This window comes from Dromaius novaehollandiae, chromosome 3, assembly GCF_036370855.1.
Source record: "Dromaius novaehollandiae isolate bDroNov1 chromosome 3, bDroNov1.hap1, whole genome shotgun sequence".
In the NCBI taxonomy this organism is placed as follows: domain Eukaryota; kingdom Metazoa; phylum Chordata; class Aves; order Casuariiformes; family Dromaiidae; genus Dromaius; species Dromaius novaehollandiae.
The window spans coordinates 106,751,365-106,774,760 of record NC_088100.1 but is presented as its reverse complement, the minus strand read 5'-3'; the positions used below and the strand labels follow the sequence as shown (position 1 = coordinate 106,774,760).

Below are 23,396 nucleotides of genomic sequence, written 5' to 3'. Positions count from 1 at the left end.
AAGGGGGGCAGTAGAAGAAAGAGAGTTAATAGAATCAAAACTCCTAACACGAACAAGTCAAAACATACTTCAACAGAAGCTCAATGTACCTTATCATACATTTTGTAGAAGACTCTCAGTTGGTTTGCTTCATACTTTCCATCAAATGTACAGTAGCAGTTAGCCCAATCTGCCATTATGCCCCAACGAATGAAGGCAGATCTCTGCTTCTCAATTGCTCTTTCTGCAAATTCTCTGGCTGAAAGAAATAGCTGCATTAAGTATATGGTTTAACCCACTAAGATTTATATAATGTCATTTAAAATACGCTATTGATATTTTTGAGAAGGAAGTGCCAGAGTTGAATACAGGGAAACTACATACTAATTAATGATGTGTATTAAATACATTTTTGAGCCTTAATAATCTATTTCATTAAAGTAGTTAAATAAAATAACTGGCAAGGGCAGAAAGAGCCAGGAGAAAGACCTCTCGACTAATATGAGGACACATAGCACACATGCCTCCAGAACACGCATCGTCTTTTTAAGTAGAAAGAAAAAGAAATCAAGTATTTTTAGTTATGAAGATTGTTTGTATTTTGAGAAATTATCTAAAGATTAACCAGTAAGAATGAAAACGAAACACTTTTATTGATGCTTATCCAAACTTTTCAAAGCAACATGCATCTGAAATTAAGGCTAGCCAGTTTCATTGCTGCTGTTTCAAGCTAAAGCAGTTTAAATTGTTCATTACAAACAGTTTGCAGATGAATGCTAATGTCATTCAATACACTTGGTATTTGAAATATTTTTTCAAAACAGTTTTCATCTAATGCAGAACAACATTCTCTGAAAGCATCACCCCTATAGTTTTGCGGTGTTATTGGAAATAGTCCATAAACACATTTCTAATCATGATATTCACCCAAGTTAGCCTGAAGAAAGGAAACAGCCTGATTTTATGTGCTGCTTTTTAGTTTGTAATTAAGTTCAGTGGCTCTGCCTAGAATTCAAAAGCACCAAAAGTATGCTGATCCAATAAATGCTAGTTTCATGCTACCACACAGTTAAGCAAAATTCCAAATCCTCTGTTCTCTTGTTCTTTAAATGCACAGTCAATACTATATATGCTCATTACAACAACAAATTAAGTTTGTGTTCAATTATCCCATTTCACGAGATTACGTTGGTACTCTATTTGCAAAGTAGATGGAGTACAATAATGTGAGCCTAGAAAGAGTCCCCAATACCTAACAGAAAAGGGCACACTGAAGTATAAAAGCTATTTATAAATGACAAAATTCAAAATATGATGACTGAACAAACAAATATTTAAGCCAGCTTTCCAAACCATAGCTTACCTCTTTGTCTAATTTCCATCGGTGAAAGATTTGCAACTCCTTTGACTTCTGATAATGCTTTCAACTCAATCGGTAAACCATGACAATCCCATCCTGGCACATAATGTACCTTATAACCTCTCATCATGTAGAAACGATTAGTGATGTCTTTCAAAATCTGGCAAGACACAAGGGTCAATTATCACTGTAGCTCCCCCATGTGGAACAGCTATATATTACTTAAGATCTTCCTGTAAAGCCAAACTTAATAGAATGCATGATGAATTGCATTTTAGACCTTGTATGTGTGCTTTCTCTTGCCCACCACCTTGCACCTTGGCAGAATCTTACTAAACGACCTTTGATCAAAGGAATTCACATTTGGGACAACTGAAAAATGCAGTTTATAAACTTGCAGGGCTTGAAGTGAACAAATCTTACTTGCCCTCACTTTTCAACACAGAGGTCGATCTACAATGCTAGCCTAGTGCACATCACCGCTTCTTGGCATAAGTGATCGCCTACCAAAAGTTTTGGTTTTCAGAAGTCCACGCTTTTGTATTAGCACCTTAAGCTGTGGGTCGCATTCTTATTCTTTCCCACTCTGTAGTATATGTAATAGCACCATTCTCAGGGATGAATCTAAATATATCCATACCTACTTAACAATATTATTTTGAAAATAAAAATCTGTATTTTAAAAAAGCATCAACTTCTTGTCATTGTGCTTACATTGGGGATACCAGATAAAGTTAAAAAAAAAAGTGCAATACAACAAACTTCTAAAACATCCACAGGAAAAAGAACCCAAAAAGTCACAGCTCAGGTGGATATTACAATAGCATTTTTATATATACATATATATAAAGTATACACACAGATGTGTTATTTCTGTACACTCGCAAATTGCACATTTATACTTCTTAGGGATGAATTACAGACTGGATTTTCTAAGATTTTTATCCCTTTAAAGAAGTGTCATATTCAGCCTCACACCTGAACATTCAGCATATAGACACCACATTCTGCCGCATCAGCTGCTTTTATTCACAAAATGAAAATTAAGAACCCTGTCTCCCAAAATGCCAAACACTTGAAAGTATCATCAATTTAAATGGGAATAGAGAATACACAGCACATTACAGAAAGTGCCTACCACTTTAAAACAGAAACATATAAATGAATAAATACTTACTTTATTTAATGCATGGCCAACGTGAGGCTCTCCATTGGCATAAGGTGGTCCATCATGAAGACAAAATTCCTGCTTTGTTTTCCTTTGCCTTTGCCACGAATACAGTTCTGAAAAGCCACATTTCTGCAGAGACAACATGAAAAACCTAAATCACCACAAACACAAGTTTCAACTAGACAGTAAAACATTTAAGGAAAACACAAAGATCTGACTACTCTAACTCCATAAGAGAATATATTAGTAGCTTAAAAGTAATAAAAAGTTTGAAAAGAGAGTAACACCGAGCCTAGTATTATTGTTCTGGCTCCCCGCTATCAAAAGGGTTATTACTTTTTCTCCAAACAACAACTATAGCAAACTTGGTAGTAATCCAGCAATATCAAAACAAACAAACAAAAACAAAAACAAAAACCCACCCACAACTCGAAACTTCAGCTTTCCCTGACAGCTAACAGGAGGCGGCCTAAGCAGCCAGCCACGACCACCCGGGTCTGCCAGACGCCGGCCGCAGCACAGCGCAGATGCCGGAGCCCCTCCGTCCCTCTGCCAGGCCCGCGGCTCTGCCCCCGCTGCCCGTCCCGGGGCCCCCGGGAGCGGCCCTCCGCCCCCGAGGCAGCCCGGGACGCGCCCCGGCCCCGGCCCCGGCCCCACCTGCTGCGTCTCCAGTTCGGTCTCGGGCTGCAGCCGCCCCGGGAGCTGCGCGGGGAAGCGGCTGCGGGGCAGCAGCACCGTGTCGCGGTACTGCGAGTCCTCGCGGCTCTCCGCCGCGGGCTGTCGGCTGTTGGCCTCCGAGGCCGCCGAGCGCACCCAGCCGTCCGCAGCCCGGGGCCGGACCCGGAGCCGCAGCCGCGCCCCGGCCCGAGCGAGCGGCGGCGCCCTCAAGGCCCACGACATCCTCGCCGTCTCCCGGAGATGCGGGCTGAGGAAGCACTTCCGCCTTCGCTACGGAAAGCGGAGAGGCGGTGGAGACGGGCCGCGCGAAGGGACGCGTTACGTGACAACGCGTTTTTGTCTCTCCGGGGAGGGTGAGCGCGAGGGCAGGCGGCGCGCGCGCCTCCCTCCCGCCTCTTCCCGGCCCGCGCGGGAGGGTGGCCGTTGCGGCCGCTGCGTCGTGCTGCCTGCCCGCCGGGGCCGGGGCCGGGGCCGGGGCCGTGGCAGCGTCGGGGGTAGCGGGCAACGCACAGGGGAGGGGAGGGGAGGGGAGGGGAGGGGAGGGGAGGGGAGCGGGCGTTTAGGCCTCCCCGGCAGCTGACGGGAGCAGGAAAGAGCTGGGGCGTTTCTACCTTTGTAAAGGTAGTAGCTCCTGCCTGCCGGTGCGGTTCACAGTGTTTTCACTCGTGCTTTCAAAGGATCGCGTGCGCAGTTAATTTTATGTGTCGTTCCACATAGATACGAGGGTTTTAATATAAAGAGCCCGCCTAGGGAAGAACAACAGTGAAGGTAACTTAATGTTTTATTACCTGAGGGCGAAATAATTGTTTCGAGGAAGGCGATTGTTGCTCTTTCAGATGGTGTTTTGGGAGTTTTCTGGTGAGGGGTTGAATGTTGGCTTTTGGTTATTTAACCGTTTGGAAAGGTGAACTTAAAGCATTTTCTCCCATGTTATCTGTTCACTGTGATTATTGTAGACTCATGAATGTGGGACTACTGTTGTGGAGGGAAGAGGGTTTTTTATAGCATGGGTAAAATTAAAAATATTTTAGTAAGGGGAAACTCTTTTAAGCTGCATATTGTAAGCATAAATAAAAAAGCTTACATGCTTGCTAGCTTTGGCAGTGTCCCTTTAAGTAAGCCAGTTTATTGCTCAGTTACATGAAAAGTGTAAGGGATATTGCTGAGAACAAGGAAAAAGTAGCACTGAAGGTGGTGAGTTAGCTGTTACAAAAGCCGAGAGGTCTCTTTCAGTAATCCACAACCACCTTTTTTAAACTACATAGTGCTCAGCAAAATGACTTTAAGACAGCACCGTTCAGGGTTGAGTATCATTGTCTGAATAGGACTGAACTGTAGGCAGTTGAAGTACTGGGAAAGCTAATTGCAAGAGAACTAGACACGGGCATTTAAATTTTTTAAAAACAATGAACATACTAACGTTAAGGACCTGAAGTCCCTGGACTGTGGTGGTAAGGACCGTGGTGTCCTTACCACAGGGACTTGCTGGACCCACGTAAAGGTAGAGAGAGGGCAGTTCTTCCTACTGAAGCTGTCTGATTGCAAACTAGAAATAATTTTGACTTTAGTCTGAATTACTTACAAGAGAAGACAACTTTTATGTTCTTAGTGAAACAATGGCATTGTTTCATTTTAAATGGTGACGTTTTTAATCCCCGTTGAAAACTCTAAATGCTACACAACCAATACTGGATAAATACTGTTATTTCCTTAAGCTAAGCAATATGCAGAATGAGAAATTCATCTTTTAAAAAATGTGAGCCAAAGGTTATTGTAAAGAAATGAAGAGCTCTAGTCACTTGGGCATCATATAATTCAGAGGAAGAAGTTATTTTTTAGCACTTGCGTTTAAAGGCATGATATTTATGATGTCCATTTTCTCCTTTCATCACATGAAATTATAGCTGAAAATAAATGTGTTTTCAGAAGAGACAGTATGATGCCAACATTAGCAGGTACTTCATACCTGTTTTGGTAAATTAACGGCGGCCATTCTATAATTTTTAAATAGATCTCAAGCTTAAAATATATAACAAGAACTGGAGAACTCATTTATTTGAAAAGTAGATTGATTCGTCAAGCTGACACCATTATAGTCAACAGTATGGTTACTGGGCTAGGGGAAAGGACGGATGGTCCTTGGAGGACAAGGTATGTTTTGAAAATAGTATGCCAATTTAAATCTGGGCGGCAGTTCTGCAATCTTTGTAAACAGCACAGAGGTCTAAGAGTCAAACTTGTTTGTCCAAAGCAAGCAATATTTTCTTGAATGGATTGTGGAAGTATACATTAGACATTTTCCTCATCAGAAAGAACTGTGTCATAAACTTAGGAACAAACTAATTAATTAGAAATCGACAAATTGACAGAGATGAGGCACTTACTGGCAACTAGCGCATACTTACCTAAATAACCAGAAAGGTATCTGACATACTAGAAAATGTGCCACACAGCGCATACAACCTTGTAAAAATGTAAGGCACCTTTTGCTGTAATAAAATACTTCTCACTTACCTTGTTAGTTACCTTGTATCCCAGGGGGAGTGGGTGTGTATGTTTGTGTTGAAACTGCCATTTCAGTGTCTCTCTTTAAAACAGTCTAATGAAAAAGAAGATTTCTTAAAGTTGAGGTTTGTATGGAGATTTCAGGCATGTTCACTACAGAAAGAGAGTAGATCTGTTTGCTTTAAGAATACCCAAGAAAGGTGGATAAAACATCCAGGGTCAAGCTTCAAGAATGGGAGAAAGTATTTCTGTATTGTCTTCTGAGGTTCTTGAAAGTTTATTTAATAAACATTTAAACATTTATCAGTGGTAAGTTTTAAGCTCATTTTAGAAAGCAGAAACAGATTCATGTGAAGAATCAGAAGCTGAGGATAAAACATTAATTATCTTGTTGCAAGATCCATTTTTTAACCCCAAACTTCTCCTTTAATATGCTAGATTTTCCAGTGTCTCTCTTGAAAGTGCTCATGTTCTAGATGTAATGCTGGCAACAATAATATACTTAGCAACAAATTATAGGAAACCAAGGAATCTCTTGAGGAGATCTTACCTCTATCATGTAAATGATATAATCCATATTGGCACATAGAATTGCTTGGATGTTGTTGCAGTTTTTTTAGTTTTGTCCTGCTAACTTGTTTCACGTAATTAAAATACAACAGTCTTCCTGTGTGCTATGACACATGTGCTCTCCTACTTTCAATTGTTTTAAGAGCTGCTTTTCGCCACAGATAGTGTTTTCAAAATTTCCTCTGTAAGCATTGTTGTCTGTCCAAGATAGACTGCATATACTTTGGGCATGGACCTTGGCTATTTTACATGACTCCAGAGCACTTTGCTCCCTTCCATGAGCAGTAAATAATTATTAACGTTAGCACTTAGCAACTGTGCTTTTGAATGTACTTATACAATCAATCTACTCTTTTAGCTCCAGTGATCTTCTGATTTTTAGAGATGCTTGTACAGTTTTTCCAAAATGTTAGAAAAGGTTGTTAAACCACCTAAGTTTGATGCCTACAGCTTAAGTTTACTTTAAACAAACATGAACTTGAGATCACCTCAACATCATCTACAGTAGCTGGACTTATCACCTCGTTATATGATACTTTACTATACTGAGTAGATATCTCAAGCAGTAAAGGAAAGGTATTATATAATGACTGATTGCCACTTGTGCAATGCTTGCTGCAATTGCTCAAAATGCTATGTGACTGTGAGAGAAGCCTAATATATATCATCTTTGATTCAGTGATTAATAACTTCTTTCTCTATATTTTTTCTAGCTATGTGCTCAAGTGATTAACTTTGAAGTATATCATATTTACAAGCACAGTCTAAAAAGCAGGCAGTCTCCATAGATTAAAAAATGTCAGGAAAATAATAAAAAGCAATTAACTCTGCACTTCAAAAAGTACAGAGGCGTTGTGAATAGCTCTCTTTCCTGAGGTAGAGAAAAGGAGGGAGGAATGGAGGATTATTGGTGTTTTGCAAGAGGAGTAGTTACTCCTTTATTTGAGAATTGAAGGCATAATCAACTACACTGAAGTGTTCTGGGAACAGAGGTAGAACACCATACATCAGGAAGAAAGACAGGCTATACAGCGTTGAGAAGAGCAGGGGAATGTAATTAGGTTTCTATCAAAAAATCAAGAGAAGTTTAGAGGCATATAGAAAGGATGGTAAAATGGCGGTGAGTGGACTTTCACATACAAGTGTAGTGTTTGCAGTATCTGCAGATTAACAGCCTATTTTGTATCTACAATCAGGCTATCTACAAAAGCCTATTTCATTCATTTTAAAAAAAATAGTAGTGAGGCTGCTCTTGTCATACTTTTTGGTAGCCTTGCATTTGAATCTGAACAGAAACCAACTCTGTAGGTTCAGTTCTGAAAAAATGAATTTAGTACATGCATAATCGACTGTAGACTATTTACTTTTTTTTCTTAACTTTTATGATAAAGATATTTGCTGCTGCTGTTGTTTTCCTTTAATGACAGTTTTAATTTAGTGATGAAAAATAGGTTAACTGCCAGAGCATGAATATTTGAAACTCTTGTCTGAAATAGTTTCATATCTTTGTGTTACATTAATTATATTTAAAAAAAATCACAGCTTGCTTTATTACTACTGACATGCAATAATTCACTGTCCCCTTTCTACTCAGCTTAAATAAATAACCTACATGTGTTTGGAATGTTATTTATGTAAAATATTTCCCTTTTTGTCCTTTCTAAAGTCAAGGGAAGCTTACAAGTTTGCTTTTTGTTTGTTTTCAGCATTCAGTATGGCTTCTTCTCCAACTCTACTCATGCGAGTGGTGGCCTCTGCATATTCTGTTGCAGAAAAAGCTGCACGAATTGTTAGAAATGTAATGGCTACAGGAGATCTGGGGATAGTGGAAAAGGTATTTGTTTTGTTTCAATTTCATTTCTCTTACTAATGCTGAGTAAGATACAGGTCAAGGAGGTATTTTTGAAGATCAGACTGTCCTTATGCAACCAGGGAAGGAAATACAATCAGTTCAAGATGCTCAGCCTTACCTCTGATGCAAGGAATATTCCTTATTAAAGGATTAAAAGAGCACAGGAGAAATAAGGTATTTTGACCCATATTTCTGAAGGATGTTCAGACACTTAAAAGGAACACACCGTAATTTTGTCTTGATTCCCTTCAGGAAACACAGTCTTTGGATAGTATGTCAGAATTCATAATAATGTCTCTTTCCAGTGAATTTCCATACTTGTGTTCTAATATCTATAATATAGTATTTAGTACTGTGTGTCTTAATCATTTTGGATTAAGATAAATTTGTGTTTTGTTTCTTAAAAAAAAGAACCTTAGATTTTACTGCAAATCAGGCTTTTCAACTTTAATCTGGAACTTCATATTTATTTCTAAGTATAAAATAGAAATGAAATTGCAACCATCTGCATTAAATTCTTAATTTACTGTAAGCTAGTGTGCTGCACTGATGAGCCAGCTTCTTGCTTTTGACTATGATACTGGAATTGGTGGAATAAATTTGGAAGATTAATTCAAGCTTTATAGGTGTGTCACAATATTATGGACTGCCTTAAGTATCTATATTATTTTCAGTATTTATTTTGAAGTAATTGTTGGTATTTACATTTTTCAAATAGTTACTACTTTAGGGAGGTGGATTGAGAACTGGCTGAATGGCAGCTCTCAGAGGGTTGTGATCAGTGGCACAAAGTCTAGTTGGAGGCCTGTAGCTAGTGGTGTCACTCAGGGGTCAATACTGGATCCAATATTGTTTAACTGATTCATCAATGACCTGGATGAGGGGACAGCATGCACCCTCAGCAAGTTTGCTGGTGATACAAACCTGGGAGGAGTGGCTGATACACCAGAGGGCTGTGCTGCCATTCAGAGGGACCCTGACAGGCTGGAGAGATGGGCAGAGAGGAACCTCATGAAGGTCAGCAAAGGCAAGTGCAGAGTCCTGCACCTGGGGAGGAACAACCCCATGCACCAGTGCAGGCTGGGGGATGACCTGCTGGGAAGCAGCTCTGCAGAGAAGGACCTGGGGTCCTGGTGGACAACAGGTTGACCATGGGCCAGTGATGTGCCCTTGTGGCTGAGGTGGCCAAAGGTATCGTGGGCTGCATTAGGAAGAGTATTGCCAGCAGGTTGAAGGAGGTGATCCTCCCCCTTTACTCAGCCCTGGTGAGGCCACACCTGGAGTGCTGTGTCCAGTGCTGGGCTCCCCAGCACAACAGAGACATGGAGCTACTGGAGCGAGTCCAGCAAAGGGCTACTAAGATGATTAAAGGACTGGAACATCTCTCATATGAGGAAAGGCTGAGAGAGCAGGGACTGTTCAGCCTGGAGAAGACTGAAGGGGGATCTGATCGATGCGTAAAAATTTCTGAAGGGAGGGTGTAGAGAGGATGGCGCCAGACAGACTCTTCTCAGTGGTGCCCAGTGACAGGACAAGAGGCAACGGGCACAAACTGAAACACGAGAAGTTCCGTCTGAACATGAAGAAACTTCTTTCCTTTCAGCCATTTGTGCAAAGAAGCCTGATCCTCTATGACTTTTACTGTCAGTTCAGCCAGTAGATGCAAAAAGAAAGTTTTCTTTTTACCTACTTGTTCAATTATATTCACCATTGAGAAAATGTGCAAATTTTTCTTCTTTTTTTTCCCCTAAGCAAATAAAATTAGCTGTGTGGGGAACAGAGAATTTTAAAAACCTGGAGGGTAATGATCCATGTTTTCAAAAGCATAGCAGGGTTCTCAGAAGTATGTAAATAGACCAGGCTCTCATGCTTAACCTGCTTTTAGGTTCTTGGAAAATCTTGTAAGGTAGCTGTATTAGTATGCCTTAAAATACTTTTGTCTAGAGGCACAAAGGAAGCACTGTCTGTAGTTAGCTTGATTAACCAGTTAATTTTAAATGCATAAAGAAGTTTTGTTAAACTTATTTTTAAGACTCCAGCAAGATTAAGGTAAACTTAACTAAAAAGTAAATGCTGGATTTTATCAACTTAATTCAGTTTCACTTTAAAAAAAATGCAGCTGTGTTAATACTGTTCCCCAGTAAATCAGAGATGTGTTGCTCAATCACTTTCTAATTTCATAAAACCAGCAAATGAGCACCTCTTAAGCTCTGTAATTGATCAAGTAAAGTGAACAAGAGTAACAGGTGATATTGGTTATAAATAACACCACCAGTTATATGAACCTTTCTTTATGAAGACAACAAACAACAAACACACAAAATCAGACTGAAAACAATGACTTACAGAAAAGGTTCCTGTTTAGAGGGGCTACTGATTGCAGAGAATTCCTCCAAGTTTTTTGTAAAAGATTTCTGGTGAAGAGAACGAGTGAGAGAACTTGTATGCGTCTCTGCTCTACAGTCTAGAGAGGAGAGAGATGTGCAAGAACAGAAGTGTTGCCTGTCATCATTTGCCTTCTGTCTACACTCAGAAAATGCCACTGAGACCCATTCTAACAGTGAAAAGCTTTAGAAAAGAAAGGAAGACCCAGAATTCCATCTTTTCCCATACAACATGTGCCTCAGTCCTTTGTCTAGATCATTTGTCATGATCAAAAATCATTTATCTAGATGAGCAAAAGTGGTTCAGTTGGATTTTTAGCTAGCCCCTCTCCCTGACTTAGTTTCTCCCAGTCAGCCCTAAGCTCTCCATTTCCATTGCTTTTCCTTGTATCATTTGTACAGTCTTTTTTTTATTATTATTGGTAGGTAGACTCCTTGTCCAGCTATCCTTCCATCATTGATGACTGTTTTGAAGAACATAACCCACTGTTTTTATTAGCTTGGTTTCTTGGAAACAAGGATACCATCTGCAATAACTTGATCTTCCTGGGTCTGAACACAGTGCTGAGTTTAACCAAATTTATTGGGGGGTGAGAGGAAAATTTCAAAGAAACAAAGTATCTTCAAGTTTCATAAAAACAGGCAATCAGATAATGGATGGACTAGGTTTTGAGTATGCAAAAAATTAACCCATAATCTTCCATCCCTATGTCTAATTTCTGTAGCTGAATACAACAGTTTTCATGTTGTCACCAAATAAGACATAAGCAGATAAATAAAAATTTTATTTAACTCAGCTAAGACACAAATCACTGGATGAACCAGCTTTATTAATTCCTGTGCTCACAGATATATTTTGTTACTGAGATGCTGTCCCTGGATCACGCTAAAGGGCTCCTCCATTCATAAATGCATGAAGGTAAAGACTAGAAAGTATTACTGAATTACTTATTTACTGTAGCAGGTTATTAATGTTTAAGAAGAAACAAGAAACAATGTTTAAGAAGAAATGACTGAAAATCTTTCTAAAGATGTACTGTAACCCCCCTAGCAACGTATGTGGCTGCAGTACATCTTTAGAAAAGCTTTCAGTCATTGTTTCATGTCATCTTGAGATGGCAAATCCACGGTTTCCTCTAGAATATTTTTGCTGGTAAAACGTATAGGAGTTACTGTCCAGTGTAATTTCTCTGGTTAGTTTTTGACATTTTCTAATGTCTTCTCTGCTAGAGTAAGGAACCTGTTACTACTCAACAGTTTATACATAATTGTTTCCATTCCTTTTAACAAGCTAGATTAATTAGACTTTTAAATCCCTCACTGTATCTCTGGGCCTCAAATATCTTTGGAGGCTTTTATATTGCAATTTTTACATCTCTAACCTGGGAACATGAGAACTGATGTTCCCATACCAGTTTCAAAATCTGTATATTAAGATAACACTGCCCCTCTTCATCACTACCACCCTTTTCATAGAGTCAAGGATCATCTCTCTCATCTAACCCTAACACAAGTTGTATAAAAAAACACCTTCCCTATATTTCTTCTTTCCTAATTTGCCTTGTCTCTCCAGTGACCATTAAAACATTTTCTGTTTTTTTCCTTGTTAATATCCTACTTTCTGTTTTTTTCCCTCTTCTTGTATTGTATCTGACTTTATACTTGCATTAATTTTTTCTATATATAGTGTAACATTTACACAAATACACATTCAGTACAATTACATCAGTGTATCAGAAGGACACAGCATCTACAGCATTGAAGTAAGTATTGTTACAGTATCTTACCAGTGTATCTTAGCTCTGAGGTGAATAAGGAGAGAAAGTCTGCTTCATTGACTTTTTCAGTCTTTAGCCTGCCTCTCTTAAGACTATTTTTGGCTGAAAATTTGTCAAATTAGACTTAGCTTTCCGATTACAAGGTAGGTATTCAAAGTGTCATATAGGCCATTGTACTGTTTTGTTTGTTTGTTTTAATAAACACATTCCTATCCATCCTTTGACAGAGTGGAGCCAATGACTTACAGACCAAAGCTGATCGACTGGTACAAATCAGCATTTGTGCTTCACTGGCACGGAAGTTCCCCAAAGTGACAATCATAGGAGAAGAAGTAAGGACCTGATTTATTTCATACTAACAACGTAACTTGCAGTGCAAATTGCATTGGCAGGTTTTAGGAAACCATCTCTTTTTTTTAACAAAAAAAAAAGTTTATTTCCATTCCAGTCATCTTTCCATTGCATTAGCTTTGTCAAATGAGCTGCAAGCAAATCCACAGTTCTTAGGCAAACCGAGGTGGAGCCCAGCATCTTTTTCTAATGGTTTTGAGTATCTTTTTGTTAGGAACTGCCCCCTCATGATGTAGCTGAGGAATTGATTGAAGATGGTCACTGTGAAGAAATACTGAAGAAAACTTGTCCTCCTCAGTATACAGGAATTAAGGAGGAAGAGGTGATGTTACACGTCTTCATGTTTTACCCTCATCTATCAATATTACTTACTGATTTTAACTAAGAAAGTATTAAGGAAAAAAAGAAGTTATTTCAGTGTTGTCAGTTTCTCTTTTTGCCTTGAAAACTAAAATGTAGTCATGGGAATCACAGCTCAAAAGCTAGAGATGCTGCATATCCCTGTGTGCACTTACGGGAAATGGAAATCTGCTTCTTACACTTTGTGATTCAGATGTATTTGGAAGGAACCAACTTTGGACTTGAGAAAGTAATGCCATTTCCATGTTTAATTTAAGCCTTTATCTCTGTTAAAATATTTGCTGACAAGTTCCACTCAGTTTGTGCATTTTTCTTTAGTGTAAAATATTAAAGTAGACTTCAGTCTTGTATATCATAATAGTAAAAGATTAGAATGTCTTTTCTTTATATCATCACTATTGTAAAGTTCCCCTCCCTACAAGCGTTAAAAAAATGTATTTTGCATGTTAATTTATATGACTTGTATTTGTTCATGTTGTTCCTCCCCCCTCCCCCCCTTTTTTTTAAGCTTGTAATATGGGTTGATCCTCTGGATGGGACCAAAGAGTACACTGAAGGTTGGCTTCTCTTTTAATTCTGCTGATTAATAAAGTAGCATGTACACATAAATGGTTCTTTAGATGACAGAAGTTACATACAATATTTTCTATAAGGCTGGTGTTGCTTGTGTACTTTAAGTTCTATGGAATTTTTTAATCATTTCATTTGGTTACCACCAGTACTGAATATTCCTGATGGGCTGCTGAGTGCCCACCAGTTTTATCGTTTCAGGGAACTGAGGGCCCTCGACATTTCCTACAGGAGAAACCTTTGCTGCCTTTGACTGTTAGCAGGATGTCTTCAAAAGTTTTTAGTAAAATAAATTTACTATTTTGCATACACTCTTTATTGGGGAATTAAATCTGTTTGCATGGGAATATGCAAACACTTACATCCCCGTCTCAAACTACCTAAATGCTATAGCTGTATTTGTAGCCCTTTTAAAATAGAACAAAAACTTCCCCTAAAATCATAGTTCTTTGGTCATGGAAGGAAACTGTTTTCAGCAGGGCCTAATTTGTATCCACAGGATAGACCCTAATATGCAGAAAAAATCAACACACCAAAATCTTGCTTCAGCCTCCTGTTGCATCTTTTAGTTGATTAACACAATATCTTTGCATCAAAGTTTTTTTTTCTTTTCCCCACTTCAGAGAAAGAGAGGTGGTACAATGGTACAACTGCCATTGAATTAGTTGTTTTTGAGTACTACTAAAGAGTTCAGGCCCCAAATTTAGAAGAATGTAATCCATAAACTACCACGTAGTTGTATCTTTGAATTTCATTCTCATTATGTGTTAATTACAATGTAGTTTGAATTCTGCTAATATGAACTATCCAGGGCATATTTTTGGAGAGCCCAAGACTGACTTAAAAAAAAAAAAAAAAAAGGCATATCAAGCAATGTGTTATGCCTGTTAAATCTGAAAATCGTGATTAGCATTTGCATTTTAAGACCTTCTGTTTTGCATGTACACCTTCCATATTGGTTTGGGGACTTTTGTTGAAGGCTTAAATATTCAGGGATTTTCTGAATATTTTTAGTTTCTCTTTTTTAAGCATAACCACATTTTTATCGTTTCTGTACAGGTCTCCTTGACCATGTAACAGTTCTTATTGGAATTGCTTATGGAGGCAAAGCAATAGCAGGAGTTATTAACCAGCCATTTTACAACTATGAGGTATTAAATGCATTGATCTGCTTGAGAGCATTAGGTGATTTAAAACTGTCACTTCTAAGACATTTCTAGTTAGCACACTTTCAGCTGAAAAGCAGTGTGTTTTGGAGTTGATGTTGTAATGTAAGGGTAGTTTTTATATATACAGTTTTGAATATTAGTTTTCAGGAACTGAATGTCAAGGACCTACTAAGAGTCATAGTGAGTCTCAAGGCTTGTGTAATACTACAGTACGTGTAAAGCAGTGTCATGTTGTGAAACACTTGCAGATCAGCGCTTTTGCACTCTAGGATACAGTGATGTAAAGCACATCATCAGCTGATGCTACATGTTCCATGTGGAGTATATGATGAAACACAAAGAAATGACAATGAAGATATTTTCAGTTATAAATTGTGCCTGAAGTAGAGAAATATGCTAACATTAATTTGTCACAATCATTGGAGGCAGGAAGTAATGCATCACTACAGTTTCACAGATGAAAAACAGTACATGATCTGCTGAAGGTTTTACAAGTTATTATCTTAGAGGGAAGGAGCCGAGGCATCCTGATTTCTCACTCTGGACTTCGGAATGCTTCTTTTTAAGTGACACTGTTTAAATGTATATCTCAGTGTTAATATTATACTCCTTAAGATGGAAAGATGTCTCTAGCTATTCCTTTACATCGTGCTTTAAACTAAACACTGATCACTGCCTATATTCCTTCTACATAGGCAGGAGCTGATGCTGTACTGGGTAGGACAATCTGGGGAGTGCTGGGCATAGGTGCCTTCGGATTTGAACTCACAGAAGCACCTGCTGGGAAACACATCATTGTTACCACGCGTTCTCACAGCAGTACCCTGGTAAATGACTGCATTAGCGCCTTGAACCCAGACAGTGTCATCAGAGTTGGAGGAGCAGGAAACAAGGTATGAAAACTCCAATCTTCTTTTGGTTGGAGGCATTACCTTTGGAAAAAGAGTGAAGAATTTTGACAGAAATCCTCTGTTTACTTGCATGAATGTGCAGGGGACTTCCTTCTTCTCTGGCACAACTTCTCTTCCTAGCACTCAGTCTGCTATAAGGTCGAGTCGGAATTTCATGCATGTAGAATGCTAAGAATGGCCATCCTGGTCATAGCTATGGTCCGTCTTCTCTAGTACACTGTCTCTGGGTGGGGGAGAAAGAAACCATTATCCAAAGTCCAGAATGACTAAATGGGGGTTAAATTTAATCACCATTATTAGACTTTTCCTGCTGTTCAGGTTAATAGGTCTTCTGCTCCAACTATCTAGCAGCAGATATCAAAGGATAAAAATAGAACCAGCCCACAGTGGTATTTCTTTTGCAAGCCTCCTCAGTATCCAGGGAATACTCATTTGCTACAGAATGTAGAGCTTAGTTTTATCATGCTTCCCCCACCTGGGAAAAACAGAGCCTCCAAACCCTTTTTTCCAACATGTGTAAGGACCATAATCATTCCAATACAACATAGTGGTAGTTTCCACTTTACTTTCTCAGTACTTGCACAAGATGAGAAATCTTAACTTTGAAACTAAGAGTAGATTCTCATCCTACAGACTGTATTTATAATAATCTAAAATAGATCATAGTTTTATAAATCTTGGTAAGATTTTTTTTTTGCAATAATCTGAAGGCGGGGTGGTTGATGCTCCTTTTCTAACCATATGCATATAGAGTAAGTTGATCTAATCCCTGTTCTTCCTACTTTTCCCCCACTTCTCAATGCCTACATCCTTTGCAATGATTACTACTCTCTATTTGTAACAGATCATCCAGCTTATAGAAGGCAAGGCATCGGCTTATGTATTTGCCAGTCCTGGCTGCAAGAAATGGGATACATGTGCACCTGAAGCTATTTTACATGCTGTGGGAGGTAAATAATATTCACATTTTTTTTCTGAGATAAGTGAAACTGCAGCAATTTAAAGTTCTTAATACTTTTCCTAGAAAATAAGAATTTCATGGTATGTCTTTGGAAGGAAATTAGACTTTTTTTTTTTAATAATAATGATATAACAGGGGCCTGAAGCCCTTTGATATCAACAATAACTCCAGAGAGGCAGCATATTAGACTCTGGAAAGCATTATATAATCTGCTTTGCCCTGGAGTAATATTGTCAGTAACTGTCAAATAATAAAAAAGGTCAAATTCCCAAATTTTTGAGCATATTGATATTTTCAAACTAATGGCTTCTTTTTCTGCTGGCTGCTATTTTACAGTAAAATCAAATTGTCCTACTAATTGGATGTAGTAGCTCATTATTAATAAACATACTACTGTGTAACATGTGGGCACTGTACTCTTCAAAGCAAAAACAGGCCAAACCATACAGTCGCTGCTCGGATGTATAATCTCCAAAATGGAGTCATTTGTAGAATTGAGTATAATGAGTGGTTTCCAGCCAGCGTAAGCCACTTAATCTTTCTGGGGATTGAGGGGTTAGAAAAGTTATGAAAAGCCTGATTAACAAGAATTAGATAATTATCATACTTTTTCTGCTGTTCAGGTTGACAGACCTTTTACAACAGCTAAGATGAAGCTGTATTAAAAACTCCTGAATTCTGTCAAGCAAGCATAATGGGCTTGGTATGATTTATTTATCTCCTCTGCAGTCTACAGTATAATGTTGATAACTGGGATAGCTTTGAACAGGTTAGCTCAGGCACAAGAAACAACCAATCTGGGGCAGCACAGTGCTTTATTTAGCCTCTTCATTATGTAGGTATCTCTTGGTTAAATTAGCTTGCATAAAAATTTATGTTGCTCCCTTTTTAGGTGATTTCTAGAAACTCATTTAAAATCAGCTGTGGTATTTTTACATCATGGTGGCTTTTACTTGAACTGAAGACTGTGCTTTCCTTTCCTTCTTGTCAATTGCCAATGTGTAAAATTCACAGGAAGCATTTTAATTAATCTGTAAGAGATGCAGGGTTTTTTTTCCTGAAACATGAAGAAGAATTGCTTAAAGAAAAGAAAACCGTAAGTTGTTTGATTTCAGCCACAAAAAGGCTGTTGTGCTTAAAAAGGTGGCAAAGATTGTATTTTACAACTGAAGACTGCTGCCTGTGCAGCAGGACTGCTGTCCCACCCAAAGCCTGCCTGTGTTTTTAGTTATATCACTTGTAGTGGTAGCTTATCTGACTCCAAATCCTGTTTGCTAGAATAAAACTTTTTCTTTTTTGCAGGCAAGATAACTGATATCCACGGAAATTCATTTCATTATAACAAGGAAGTGAAACACATGAATTCAGCTGGGGTTCTTGCCACTTTGAGGAACTATGATTATTATGCAAGTCATATTCCTAACACAGTTAAACAATCTCTTGTACCTTAAAGCAGGTCTTCACTTGTCCTGGAAAGCTGACAAAGCAAGCTCAGAAGAAAGAAGATACTGAGCTTAAAACTTTATTTTATAGAATCTGAGCTTCATTCTTATATTAGACTGTTCAATAATTTCAAAATTACATATAGGCTATCTAGGTATATTGTTGGATCAATTTGTTTAGTTGTGTTTAGCAGGTACATCGTAATGGTGACATTTTTCTTCAATAGCTGTTCTCCATATATTTTAGAAGCAGGATATCATTCTTCAGGCGATACGATTTTGCTGAATCCACTGCTAATCATAATGCTACCATCCAAAAATCACCTTAATATTCAGGGCACAAAATCATGTTAAGTCATTTACCTGATTTTGCTTAATGGTTGTTGTTGTACGTAGTCAATGAGGATTGTGTTAAATGCAAAGGGACTGAGAATTTGTCTTAACGGTTTAGCCCTTTATAATAAACTTGATAGTTTTAATTCTTAGAAGTGAAATGTGTGCTTTTATAAGCAGGAGTATGTTTGACGAGGGAATGGAATTGGTTTGTTTTTGCTTTTTATTTGGCTTTCCTTAACACTGTAGGACAAGAATGGCTTTTATATATAATATAGAGGCAATTTCTTTCCTGCAGGACTTCTACCATAAAAACATAGCAATATTTTGATTAATCCTTTGCAAGGATTCTGTGGTCCTTTCTTCAAGCTAGATAAGCTATGGTTGGTCTTAGCTAGTTCTAGAGAGGTTTATGTGTTTTGAAACAGTTCAGCTTAATTCTTAAAAGCTATTTTTTGTAGCATAAGGAATTTATTTAACCCGTCAAATCAACCTATTCATCAGATTCTCATGATGGTATATTTTATTTTACTTACTGAATCTTTTAAACCTCTTGTCTGTATTTAGTGTATGCTCTCCTTTTTAGGAAGGTTGTATCTTTGAGCCAGGTTCAAGGTACTTTTACAAGAAGTTGTGTACAAGAATAGAGACATTGTCTTTTCAGTCGAATGGTAGAAATCACACTAGCATAAAGAAACTTCAGTACATGAGGCCATGTGTGTAGATAACACAGCTTGAAGTAATCCAATTATTGAGGTAATTTCTTTGAAACAATTAGTACTGAAAGGATGTCTGTTTTTTTTTCCATTTCTGATTGGGTGTCTGACAGTAAGGCCGTTGGATTTTCTTAGTGTTTTCTTAAGTACTTACCTTAATTGTACTTAACAAACAGAGAGCTATGTAATACTTTTTGCTTCTAGACAGAAATGGAGGCACAAAAAAAGGTTGTTTACCAAATTCTGGAGTCCCACCTCCATACAGCTGTCCTAACTACAAGTCTTAAACAGATCCAAACAATTAAAAACACTGGCCTCAGCAAATCAAAGGACAATCATTTATTAGACTGTCATCCAACTACCTCTGAAGTAAAGACAAAAGACTGAACTTAACCAGAAGAAAAGAAAGCACTTCCACTTCCCTTTGGAGATTGCAACCTAGCTATCGCCAGCTGGCCATATGCAATTGCCAGATTACCAAACAAATCTTTCCTATGCTATTTTGAAGGCAGGGAAGAGGAATCAATTAATGCCTGTTTCTTGCAGGAAAGAAAAAGGAGTATTGATCATGTTTCCCAGCACTTCTCAAAGAGCACCTGAAACTAGTTGCTCATTCTTCTCACTGTGAATGTGGAAATTGTGTGGCCTTTCATATACCCTAACCTGGGCATAAGAAATTGTGGGTTTTACGTGGTCATGTAAATCTGGCAGACTCCTGAGGCACCTTGGTGTTGATCAGGCAGAAGGACCCCTCTGTTTAAGCCAACCTGAGGACATCTGATTTTGGCTGTTCCAGGGAGGATTCCTTTATTTGGGGAGCTTGTGATACCTCAGTTTGAGAGACCATAAGACAACTTAGCAGGGAAAGGCCCAGGAAACCTAAGCTTGGGAGTTTGCTGCTCCAAGGAACAAATTAGGTAGCATATATGAAGGATGATAATTTTTTGATTTACATGGAGAATAAATAGAGAAGAAGAATTAAAAGATCATGATCGATTTTTCTGAAATGAGCAACCCTCTAAGACACCCTTGCTTCTACCAAGAAAGTACCTTTCTGTTCAAAAAAGTTTAGCACCCTACACTACCTCAGGTTGGAGGGGTAGGCAGCACTTCAAGTTGTGGGACCAGGGGAGCTTCAATATGATCTTAGAATTTGTGGATCTGTGCTCAGTTTTGGGATGGCTGCAATATCTCCATGTGTGGTGACCTGCATTGTCTGAGTTTTGAATGGCCCAGGACACCTCAATCCAGCTGGACCTCTGACATCTCAGCTGGGGGTTCCTGTGATGCTGCCAATGTGAGGGTCAGGAAAGTCTTAACACAGCAGGGTCCATGACACCTCAGCTAGGGAGAGCCCAAGGAACCTGCAACTGAGAGGAGGCCCTAGCACCTGATGACATGAAATGCCTCTGGCAGAATTTATGCCAGCTCAGTCTTGGAGAGCTTGGGGCATGTGGATGGGAGAGCCTAGGTCATTTTCCCCATGCACAGGGACAACAGAAATTGGAAATTTTTCACATCCAGATTTTAAGAAAGCAACAAATTCCAGGTGCCTTTCCAAGAGCCCTGAGAGTTGGGGAATGTAAGAAATGGGAGGCCTGTTTCAGTCAGCCTTTCTACAGAACAGGGAAACTGGGGATGCAACCAGTCAGTCCACTTGAGGAATGGAGGAGCTGGAATTGGCAACCTTAGCCAGCACAGATGATGTCAAGGCTTCTCAAGATGAATTTGAGGATCCTGGAGTATCTTGACTCAATGGGGACCTGTGCACCTTAATTGAGGTACCCTAGTTTTCTCCAAATTTAGTGACCCAAGTCCCTCATCCTCAAACTAGAGAGTCTTGCCCCCCCCCCCCACCCCTTTTCCTCATAACATGACACATACCAAGAAATTCCACTAGAGGCTGCAAATTTAAACAGACTATGCATAATTTTGCTTTTCCTCCTCTCTGTTCTGTCTGTATAGAAGAGTGGCATCTGGCATCTGACAGACATCAGATTCCCAGGTTAGGGAGGGGGCCTGAACTTGGCTGCTTACTTTCTTAAAGTCTGGATGCTTAAGTTCTCCCAGCATGACTTTTTTTTTTTTCTCCTGCCTTAACCTCTGCTGACAAAACTTGAATGACAAAGTAGCCTGCAAGCTGCACTGAATCCAAGTTCTCACTTCCTCCCTGCCTGCAAAATTAAGCCCTTTGAATCTCCATAGATTTGGCAGTCTCGGTCCACTCAAAACTGTCTTTAAGCTAACAACTGAACTTCAATATAAAAAAAGTTTTCCATACAGATGACTATTTCAAAATTCAATTTTCAGCCAAATGTGTTCAAGGTATACTCATTTCTTTCTACTTTCAAGACACAACATGTTTAACAACTCTAATTTACTTCTCTAAACTAAGCTTAGAGTTGTTGGATCTAATCCTTTTCTCACATTAGGGTAACACCAACATGACTTCACTGGAGTGCTTCCAGGCTTGTCCTGAGTGAATTTAAGCTGTTCTTAAAGCTAGCATATACACTGGCTATATTTCCAGCAAGCAGGAACATCCTGACAGTAGAGGATACAAACAAGACAAATCCTAATTAAGTGTTCCCAGTTTCTCCATCTGCAGACACAGAGCAGGATCTGGGGAAGCTCTTTCGTAATGTTTACAGATAAATTAGCAAGATTATCACTTACTTCATTCTGTCATCATCCAGCCTATGCCAGTCCATAATGCTATCATCAGGCTGGATTAAAGCTGTACATATAGGAACAACATGTGTTTTTAATCCTTTCATCTATAGCCTACCTTTCTTCCATTTCCTCAAATATATGACCAGCAAGAACTGGCAAGAGATACAGCCTTTTTTAATTACAGCCTTCTTCAAATTTTGGTTCATTGTAAGTTTAATCATTCCAAACATTGATTGCAAAGCTGAAGTTTGAAAAACCTAACAAGTACAGTTTAATCTAATTTTTGCTGACTCAGTTATACATAGTTTTCCCCCCCCATCCTCTCCAGAATTCTTGGATATGTATGCTCCAGTATTCAGATCAAAATCTGTATGTGGATTTGCAAAGTGCTTGAATAGCACCGATGTAGAGGTAGAATGACTTAAAAACACAAAAACTGCCTTACTCTTTTCATATAATAAATATTAAAACACAAAGTCAAATAGAAAACCTGCTGTTAATAATGTTCATCTATGTCTCTATATCCTTAGTTTCATCTAGAGCCTCCTGTACATTGTGCATTTCTTCAGCATATGCCACTTTCTAATTGTGCTGTAATTTCATTTACCTCTGCTCATTTACAACTGTCACGTTGGAATCAGAACACACGTGGCATACACTAGTTTCTACCCTATGTGCAAACAAGTTAAGGTTCGGAATTTCTTCCATACTTATGGAAACTAAGAATTGCTAATACAGAAAAATACTAAGGAAACTCAAAATGCAGTGTGGCAGCAGGAAATGGACAGAAGCCAGCACACTAGGAGCAGTCACGCTCTGGCTAGACCGCTACCTCTGGCGCACAGAAGAGCGCTGCTCCGCCAATGAAGCATCTGAGAACTTCTCTGCTGGCGAATTAGGTGCTACAGTACCAGCTGTAAAACAGCGAGGGAGGGGGGAAAAACAGCACAATGACACTGCATTGTCCTTGCAACAATGTGAACTTGAGTCCGTCTCCTGCAAAAACTGCTAACGCGGTATTTTTGTAATTCATTCCGAGAATAGTGTGACCCACCGCAAAATGTGTATGTTTGTGAGGAATAAAAAGTAAGAAAAGAGATACAAGACAGGCAGGTTAAACTGATGAATACACAAGCGTCAGCATATGTTGCTCTCCTTGAGCAACATTATTACATAAAGAAAAGCGGTGGCAGATACCTCTGCTGCTGCTGTCAGACACCCGGCGCGGGAGGTCTCACAGCCAAGCCAGGCAGAGCTCTGCAGAGGGCCCTGCTGAGCCCCACCGCCGCCGCGCGAGGGGACACTCCGACACCCCGCAATACTGCTGTTCGGGGGTTCAGGTGGCTTCACTCGGGCTTGGGGTGAAAGCCCAGCCCTGCCGAGGCGCCTTCCGCGGGCAGGCGGCTCCCGCGCCCCAGCCGCAGCGGCAGGCCTCTCCCGGGCACGCGTAAAACGTGTTTTTTCCAGGGGGCTTCAAATCTGCCTTCCCGGGGCAGGTTTTCACGGCCTGCGAGGCCGCGGCCCCGTAACCGGGGGGGAACCCCAATCCGCGGCCTCACCCCCGTGGGAGCCCCGAGGCAGCGCGCCGCCGCTTCGCTCTACACCCCCTTCCCCGGAAGTGACGGAGGCGGAG

At 39.5% G+C, this 23,396-nt stretch overlaps 2 protein-coding genes and 1 long non-coding RNA gene across 9 annotated transcripts in view; 1 reads left to right on the top strand and 2 right to left on the bottom strand.

Moving 5' to 3' along the window:
* IARS2 (isoleucyl-tRNA synthetase 2, mitochondrial) overlaps positions 1-3,417 on the bottom strand; it is a 30,817-nt gene extending 27,400 nt beyond the window's left edge. The window contains exons 1-4 of the mRNA XM_026107861.2: positions 3,168-3,417; positions 2,517-2,639; positions 1,343-1,499; positions 90-238 (exon numbers count right to left, since the gene is read on the bottom strand). Coding sequence (XP_025963646.1) covers positions 90-238; positions 1,343-1,499; positions 2,517-2,639; positions 3,168-3,410 — 672 coding nt within the window. The 5' untranslated portion in view covers positions 3,411-3,417. The remainder of the gene's footprint in view (positions 1-89; positions 239-1,342; positions 1,500-2,516; positions 2,640-3,167) is intronic.
* A 25-nt stretch (positions 3,418-3,442) lies between these two features.
* Positions 3,443-18,529, top strand: BPNT1 (3'(2'), 5'-bisphosphate nucleotidase 1). Of its 7 annotated transcripts, none has more exons than XM_064509715.1 (10): positions 3,470-3,541; positions 3,906-3,956; positions 7,970-8,097; positions 12,505-12,609; positions 12,843-12,950; positions 13,497-13,545; positions 14,618-14,709; positions 15,423-15,620; positions 16,483-16,588; positions 17,902-18,529. In XM_064509715.1, the coding sequence occupies exons 3-10, from the start codon at positions 7,978-7,980 to the stop codon at positions 18,048-18,050; spliced, it is 927 nt and encodes a 308-aa protein (XP_064365785.1). In that variant the 5' UTR covers positions 3,470-3,541; positions 3,906-3,956; positions 7,970-7,977; the 3' UTR covers positions 18,051-18,529. The 7 variants fall into 7 exon arrangements, 6 of the variants coding, with proteins under 6 accessions (XP_025963669.1, XP_064365785.1, XP_064365786.1 ...); XM_064509716.1 differs by lacking the exon at positions 3,470-3,541 and adding an exon at positions 3,582-3,682; XR_010388586.1 differs by lacking the exon at positions 3,470-3,541 and adding an exon at positions 17,223-17,302 and having other exon boundaries at positions 3,717-3,956; positions 17,902-17,953.
* Positions 13,210-23,393, bottom strand: LOC135327936 (uncharacterized). Its single transcript, XR_010388587.1, has 2 exons — positions 22,961-23,393; positions 13,210-15,861 (listed from the first exon to the last, which is right to left on the bottom strand). It is a non-coding gene; the product is annotated as an uncharacterized LOC135327936 (long non-coding RNA).
* Between the last annotated feature and the right edge of the window lie 3 nt (positions 23,394-23,396).